Below are 7,772 nucleotides of genomic sequence, written 5' to 3'. Positions count from 1 at the left end.
AAGTACTTGAAAGAAAAATGGTCTACTTGGTAATGGTAGGCTTTAATCTTTTCAGTTGAATGTAATACAAATCTCTGTTATTTCATAACTTATGGCACACACACACACACACACACACACACACACAAAAGGTTATATTTGGAATGTCATGACTATATTTGTGGACACAATTTTAATTGAAAGTAAGGACTAAGAAAAAACAAACATTATGTTCTCATTGTATTGAAATTGTTGTTAATGTAATATTCCAAGTCTTACAACCAAATATTTTTTATATTTTTTTCATTCCTCTGTTTGTATGTTTTCACTGTGTGGTGAATAGATTTTTGTTTTGCAGTAGCAAAATATGATTTTTGTAATTATTAGTTTTAAAAAAATAATTTATTTATATCACTAAATTTTCTTTAAAAATGAAGGATGAGTTTATTACATGAAAAAAAAATTTTAGTTTACGTAGTTCAATGTTCAAACTTGCGTTTGTTATTTTTGCCCAAACAAATTACTTTGCTGATATGAAGAAAATTTGAGTTGACAGTATGTCTTTAACTACATACATCACTAGTAACCTTTCATATGTATATTTAATGTTCATTTTTCTGTAGACCAAAATATGCACTCAATGGTATGAAGAAGAAGCTATATACACAAAATCCTCATGTTGCATTATATGCCCTTCAGGTAAATATAGAAATTGAATGTGTTTTTCACTAATTTTGTGCATTTAGTGATCCACTAGACTTATCTTGACAAATGTGTTAACTTTATGCATATTGTTTTGTTTTTACATTCCTTATTTTAATAACAGTATCAGTACCATAGCATATTTTAGTACATTTTAAACTTAATATCTATCTATATATATAACAGAAACACTTGCTTGAAGCATTATATGTACAGGACTTGTTCCATAAGTACCATTCTTTAAGTATTTATAAGATGATACAGTTATTTATGAATCTCATTAATTTTTATTTTACCATGTAAAACATTAATTAGTTATTAAACACTTAAGTAATGATAAAGAAGATTATAGATAGTACTTCTGTTTCCCTCTTATGCTCAGGTTTTGGAGTCTTGTGTGAAAAATTGTGGCACTCCCTTTCATCAGGAAGTTGCAGCCAAACCTTTTCTGGAGGAACTAAGAGAGCTGATCAAGGTTAGCTGTTTCTAGTTTAGAATAGTTGATGTAATTTGTGGGTTGAACAGTAAGATTAGAAAATGAAACCAAAGTTTTGCATCGTACATGTTTTCTATTGAAGTGTCTCAAAAGGGTGCTAACAGAAATGTGGGTTCTTTAAACCTAGTGCACTGACACTAATTCACTTGTAAACATACATTTTTTTCCCCATTAAACTGAGTACATGGGATATCCTCATTCTGGACACATCTTTATGGTCTATGTATGTGAATATTTGGTATCAGAAGGTGGTTGTTTATATACCCTTTCCAAAAGCGATACATTTTTGGTGACATCAAACTACTTATGAAATGGCAGATATTGTGAATATGTAGTACTGATGAATTTTGTCCTTCTGCAGCATTATGTGAGGTGTGTTTTGTTGACTTGCATATTCAAAATCATTTTAATATAAGCTCTTAACTCTCTGTATTCTGGAACTTTTATTAATTTTGCTGCAGAAACCTAATAGATGTTGACATAACTGGTTGAAGAAAGAATGTCGTACAATCATTTATTCTATACCAGTTACATTGAAGTTAAGTCTAGTGGTGATTGAAATTATTATGAACTTACTCTATGATATTTTGAAGGAAAGTTAATTATACTAGAACTAGTTAAACATCATGTTATAGGGTTTACAAACCCAACTTAGTTTTATCTAGTGTTTCCAATAGTTATCTAGTTTATTGTATGTATGTTAATATGATAAGCATAATGGGACAGAATAGAAACCAGTGTCTTAATGTACAAAGTTTTTGTTCCTATTTCCTTGTGTTTGGTGGGTGCTGTCAAACAGTTTCCTTCCCTCTAGTCAGCAGTTCAAATATATAAAAAAAAAAAATGTTGGTGGCATGTGCTGCCAGTTATTTTACATGACACTAATAAAGGTAATTGTTTCTCATAAATAATTGGTTAAATCACCCAGATCTACTGTAAACTAACATAGTTATTTTTCTGTCTACTAATGTATAGAATTTTACATTCGAACTTGCTGTAATGGTGGCAATTTGAGGAACACTTACTTAACTTAATTTATATGAAATATACTGTTTTATTCATGTTTATGTAAAAGTTTATTTTACTGTAGTTTACAAAGTAACACTTACTGGTCAAATATTTCATGTTCAGTTGATGTGTTTGCAAAGGTTATATTTGCTTAATAGTTCTTGTATTCATCCAATGCTTTATGAACTTAATACTTTTTTTTTAAGTTACTTATGTGTGTGTACTTGTTTTACATTATCTGCTGAATGAATTCTTTCTCTTCTCTTTATTTTCTCATGTAGACAACAACAAATGAAAATGTTAGGAACAAGATTCTTGAACTAATCCAAAGTTGGGCCTATGCTTTTCGAAATGAACCAAATTATAGAGCTGTTCAAGATACTGTGAATCTCATAAAAATGGATGGTAGGTAAAAAGTGTTTCATCTTTTATAGCTTATCTAATGCTCTCTACTGGCAACCAACTTCCAATGCACAAAACATGAAGTTGAATGAATAAGCACTTCATTCTGGTACTTCCACAGACTTATATCAGGCACAGGAACCAAAAACGTGGTGATGTCAGTTCATTTACGACAATGATGGTACCTTACTTCCTGGAGATGAAAACCAAAGCAAAGCCTTTATACACAGATAAATAACTAATGCAAGCATGATGACATGTAAGAGAAGCCCAAGCTACAAATACACACAGATATGGAAGCTATAATTAGCTTGGATGAGATATACAGAACTATAAATTAATCTAATGATGAGCTCTTAAGTCCAAATGGTGTCAGAATTTCCACCTTCAAGAAGCCAACTTGTTGAAGTTATATCAATATAGCTGAGTAACAAGTAAGATTCCCAAGATATGGAATGATGCATTTACCAAACCCTTGAAGGTTGACTTTTTCTTTAAAGGTCATTGAATCATCATCATACAAAACATCAGTGATAAGATCCCAGAGCAAGCTGTAGTAGAAGATCAGATTGAACCACTGCTACTTTCATAATTAGATGGTTATTGAGTTGAAAGAGAAACCTGGATCAATGTTGCTGATACATGAGAAGGCTTTGAAGCTGATCAGAAAACTTTGGAAGTAGCTTTAGATCTCGAAGATGCCTACAGTAAAGACCAACTGCCTGACATAATGTTCAGAATAAGCATCAATGTAAGACAAGCTGTTACTGTACTAACTACCAGAAGATGCATCATGAAGCATGGAACTTGACAATCAGATTGGGTCACCACTTTTACTAGTCTTATTCAACATCTTCACCATGGATTTAGTCCACCTTGACACTCCATTCAATTACTGTCTGCTGACAACGTTTTGATATACAGCAGAAGCTATAGCAAAACTGAAATTGAAAAAAAGAAGCAAACATCTGTTAATATAGTAAGCAAATGGTGCAATGATAAAGGAATGATCATCAGTCCTGACAAAGCCTCAGCTATGTTCTGCACCCTCAACAATAAGACTTGCTTAACCCTTTGACTCTGACCTACTTACATTACAAGTTGATATGCAACTCCCATGAAAGTTCTTTACAAAAATGAAACTAGTGGATGAAATTCTTTTAAATTTGAGATGAAAGGTCCTACAAGTATGTAGTTTTTGAAGAATAAAATATTTAATTTTGATTTTTTCTAAATTAATGTTTTTCTCATGCCTTTTTTTTTATTTTCACATGTGAAATCCTCATAATATCCAGATAGTTATCAAATGTTTCTTATGAAAAAACTTTATATTCTATCTGTTATTTTCATTAACAAATATCTGTACGGGTTCAGTCGATTTGATCGATCTCGCAACCACCATAAAAAAATTAGGAAATATCAATTATGCCTTTTTGTTTAGACTAAATAGCTTACATCTCACAACATTATACATTTATATATATTTATTATTTTTATTATATTGACCTTTCAGCTATGCCTGGCTAACAATACAGAAGTTACAATGATGTGGCACACGTGCACACGTGTTACTGTATCCAATAATATAAAACTGACGTTTAGTCTCTACAGAGTGTCCTGTCTTGGCTGTGTTGTAGTGAACTAGTATTTTGTAAAATACCATCACATTTCAATTATTATACATTATATATGTATATAGATTATTACTATTTACAAATAACTTTTTAAATTTATTTTTCTTAAAACAAAGAACAGCAAACAAAGAAGTAAAGCAAACACTTATTTCTTCTAGTTCTGACCTTTGTACTTGGTTGCTCTTGTCATAGCTTGCTAACCCTTAAGAAATTTCACGTGTATAGGATTTAAAAGGAAATATTTTTCTTTAGGTTTTATATATACATTTGAATAACCAAAAAATCATAAATTACTATATCGATACCATAGAACTTAATTATAATTTATTAATTTTAGTAACTAAGCTACATTTGGGTCTGAAAAATATGAAATTTTGAGCAGACTAAAGACTCAGCACCTCTATACCATTTTGTATCGAAATAAATAAATAAATAATGCAGTTATATTTGAAAATGGCTGAGAAAGACACTAGGGAGACATTCTGAGCTTTTGATTGGTTCTTCACATGTCATATACAGAAGTATACATATAAGGGACTGTTTCCAAAAATGTAAAAAGGTGAGTGTTTAAATTAAGAAATTGAGTAATGTATAATAGTAAGATTTGAATTGTAATCTATAGTTTAATACCAAACTTAATGACATAAATTAATAAAATAGTAGTTCAATAAAATTTTTAATGCGAGTCAACAAACGTGATGACATGGCCTTTGACCTGTATGGGAAAAGTTTAAAAATGTCACCTGCTATGTTTTACCAGTCTTGTTTATAGTATCCTGGATTATGCACTGCCAATGATCAGTATGTTTGCTACATGGCTAGATAAGATTGGGAAGATACAAAACTTCTGTTTAAGGCTGGTCACAGGATGTATTTTAGCCACTCAAATCAAGGCCCTATTACACCTCACAAGCCTCAGCAGCGTTGCATAACACCAACAATACTTTCAAGCAGAATTCTTCTTTAGGGCCTTGCAGTGCAAAGACAATACAATCCATCATTCTTAATTGGATATTCCATAATGACTCTGCAGACACCAACCAAGCAGGGAATCACCAAAAAAAGCACTTCAGGAGAAAGTCATAGGTTTTATACAGCAACTACTGAGCTAATTTATCACCACGACAATCACATCTCGGATGCTCCCCCTTCATGAGGAAAAAAATCTTGTGGCACTTCGACCTGTGAAATTAGAAAATAAACATCTTGTAGCACTCGGATCTGTGAAATCAGCCTACATAGAAAATGTAGAGAATTGGAAGGAGAGTGAATAAAAAAACCTGTCAACATCTATTTAAAGAAATTCTCTTATACGGTTTTGAGGTACTTTTTTTAAATATTAAATATTTTTTAGTTGTTGCTGCAACATTGTTTTTAACAACAGTTCTTGTATTTATTTAATCATATAGCTTGTACTAAGTTAGTATTGTCAAGATTTGTTGCATAAAAACTTTTGTTAAAATTGTTGTGTTTTTAACATAGGTTTTAAATTTCCAACTGTAAAGGAGAGTGATGCCATGTTTTCTGCTGACACTGCTCCAGATTGGACCGATGGAGATTGTTGTAACCGTTGTCGAGTACAGTTCACAGTAGTCCAGAGAAAGGTACTTTTGTTTATTAGAAGTGATACTCACAGTACTTTAAGATGCACATAACTAAGTTTTTATGTAAAAGGTCTGTGTAACAATAGACAATCAGTGGTAAGTTAACATTTTATCCATTGTTGCTAAGATGCAGAAGACCTATAAATTTATCAAAGTTTTTGTTTTGTTAAAAAGGAAAATAAAATATATTCATTATGATCATTCAGAAATTCTCATCTCTGTGTTTGTTGTATGTGTTGTTTTTTAATCACTTTTGGACTAGAAAGGTGTCACTCATATCTTCTTATTTTTTTTCTTTCTCACAAAAATGCTTAATCAAATTGCATTAAACTAAGTTACAAACTTACTAAATTGTATTTAGTTTTGGCTTAAAAAGTTAATATGATTTGACTTTGTATTTCCAAAATTTGATTGAGACATTGTTTTGAAAAAATATTATAAAATGCTTCCTTGTGTCTTAAAATGTTTATATTGTTGTAAAGAAAGTTCCAGTTTATATATATATCAGTTAGTTCCAACTTGATTTATAGTCATTAACATTTATTTTGCCAGTTGGAGTAGTTGCCATATCTGGCTATATATATATAATTCATAAAAACATTGCAAAATTTGGCAAAGATGTGGTGGTGACCTATGACCTCCCTTTCAAACAATGTCATTGTTACCTTTGCCAGGCTAGGTATTGTGATTTATACTAACAATATTGTTGGTTGAGATAAAGTTTTATTGTTGTGTAATATATGCTAAACACAACTAAGCTTATGTGATATCATAGCTTTTAAACAGATATAATTTAACACAGAAGCATTTTCAGGAACAAAAACATCTAAAGAAATTCCCAGATCTAATGTTTGTTCCTAAGTTTCTGCTCTTATCATTATATTCCTTTGTTCACCCCTACTGGAGATTTGGTCAGTCAATATTTTGAGAAACCATAAAATTGTGTTCAAAACCTACTTTTTTTTTTTTTTATTGTAAAATGACAAATAGTCTATAATCTGCTCTGTTCAGCTTTTTCTGAAGCTGAACTGTAATGATAAAATAACTAACAGAGAAAGGTAATCACATTAGTAACAATACTTGTGTAATTATGTTCTCAAGGGATGATAGTTTCTGAGCAAATGTAAACCTATTCTTTGAAATGGGCAGAAAAATTCTAAACAAATTTATAAATGCATTGTTTACAGGTGAAATTCTTTGGAGGCATGCAGAAATATTAAGGAACATTTCTTTAATTTGTCTTTCCAAATTACACTAAATAAATGCTAAAACTGACAAAATATGAACTCTAAAATATTTTTTAATTTAAAAGTGTTGAAACACAATTTTTTTTTACTTTAATTTTGAAATTTGATATGCAAGTGTTCTCTGTTTCATGTATGGTTGAAATCTATATTTTTATTACACTTGTTGTTTTACAGCATCATTGTAGGAACTGTGGACAGATTTTCTGTGGGAAGTGCTCTTCAAAGACATCAGCTATACCTCGTTTTGGTATTGAGAAGGAAGTTCGCGTTTGTGAAGCTTGCTGGGAAAAACTGAAAGTGTAGGTGATCACATTATAATAACTTTGTTAATAACACTGTAAAATAATCACTATTTTAAGTGTGATTTATAAAGAATGCTGTGACACAAATACCAAAAATAAGCAGTGTATTGGTTTTGACAAATCAACTTTTATTTGTTAAACATGTCCTCATTTACTAAATAGTAATGTTAGCTTTTATCAGCTCATTAATGTTCTGTCTTTGCTAACCTTTAGGGAAAAGAAAATGGAGTGATAACATTTTGTTAGAACACGCACTGTTTGAAAACCTGTAATTAAAATAAGTTTACTCTGTGATTATTAAATAATATAAGTTTTTGTTTAGACTTATTAAAAAAGCATTATTTTTTTACAATAACTTACTGCTTACTTGTAGATAGATATTGTGTATTATGTTTGTT

The 7,772-nt window shown here is 30.6% G+C and overlaps 1 protein-coding gene across 2 annotated transcripts in view; it reads left to right on the top strand.

Moving 5' to 3' along the window:
* Positions 1-592: 592 nt before the first annotated feature.
* Positions 593-7,772, top strand: part of LOC106473332 (hepatocyte growth factor-regulated tyrosine kinase substrate-like) — a 19,429-nt gene continuing 12,249 nt past the window's right edge. For both annotated transcript variants that reach the window (XM_013934012.2, XM_022401784.1), the window contains exons 1-5: positions 593-678; positions 1,064-1,156; positions 2,467-2,590; positions 5,704-5,825; positions 7,247-7,371. In XM_013934012.2, coding sequence (XP_013789466.1) covers positions 625-678; positions 1,064-1,156; positions 2,467-2,590; positions 5,704-5,825; positions 7,247-7,371 — 518 coding nt within the window. In that variant the 5' untranslated portion in view covers positions 593-624. The remainder of the gene's footprint in view (positions 679-1,063; positions 1,157-2,466; positions 2,591-5,703; positions 5,826-7,246; positions 7,372-7,772) is intronic.

The sequence above is a fragment of the Limulus polyphemus genome, unplaced genomic scaffold (genome assembly GCF_000517525.1).
Source record: "Limulus polyphemus unplaced genomic scaffold, Limulus_polyphemus-2.1.2 Scaffold6083, whole genome shotgun sequence".
NCBI lineage: Eukaryota > Metazoa > Arthropoda > Merostomata > Xiphosura > Limulidae > Limulus > Limulus polyphemus.
Note: the sequence above shows the minus strand (reverse complement) of the source record. Positions and strands in the feature narration are given on the sequence as shown.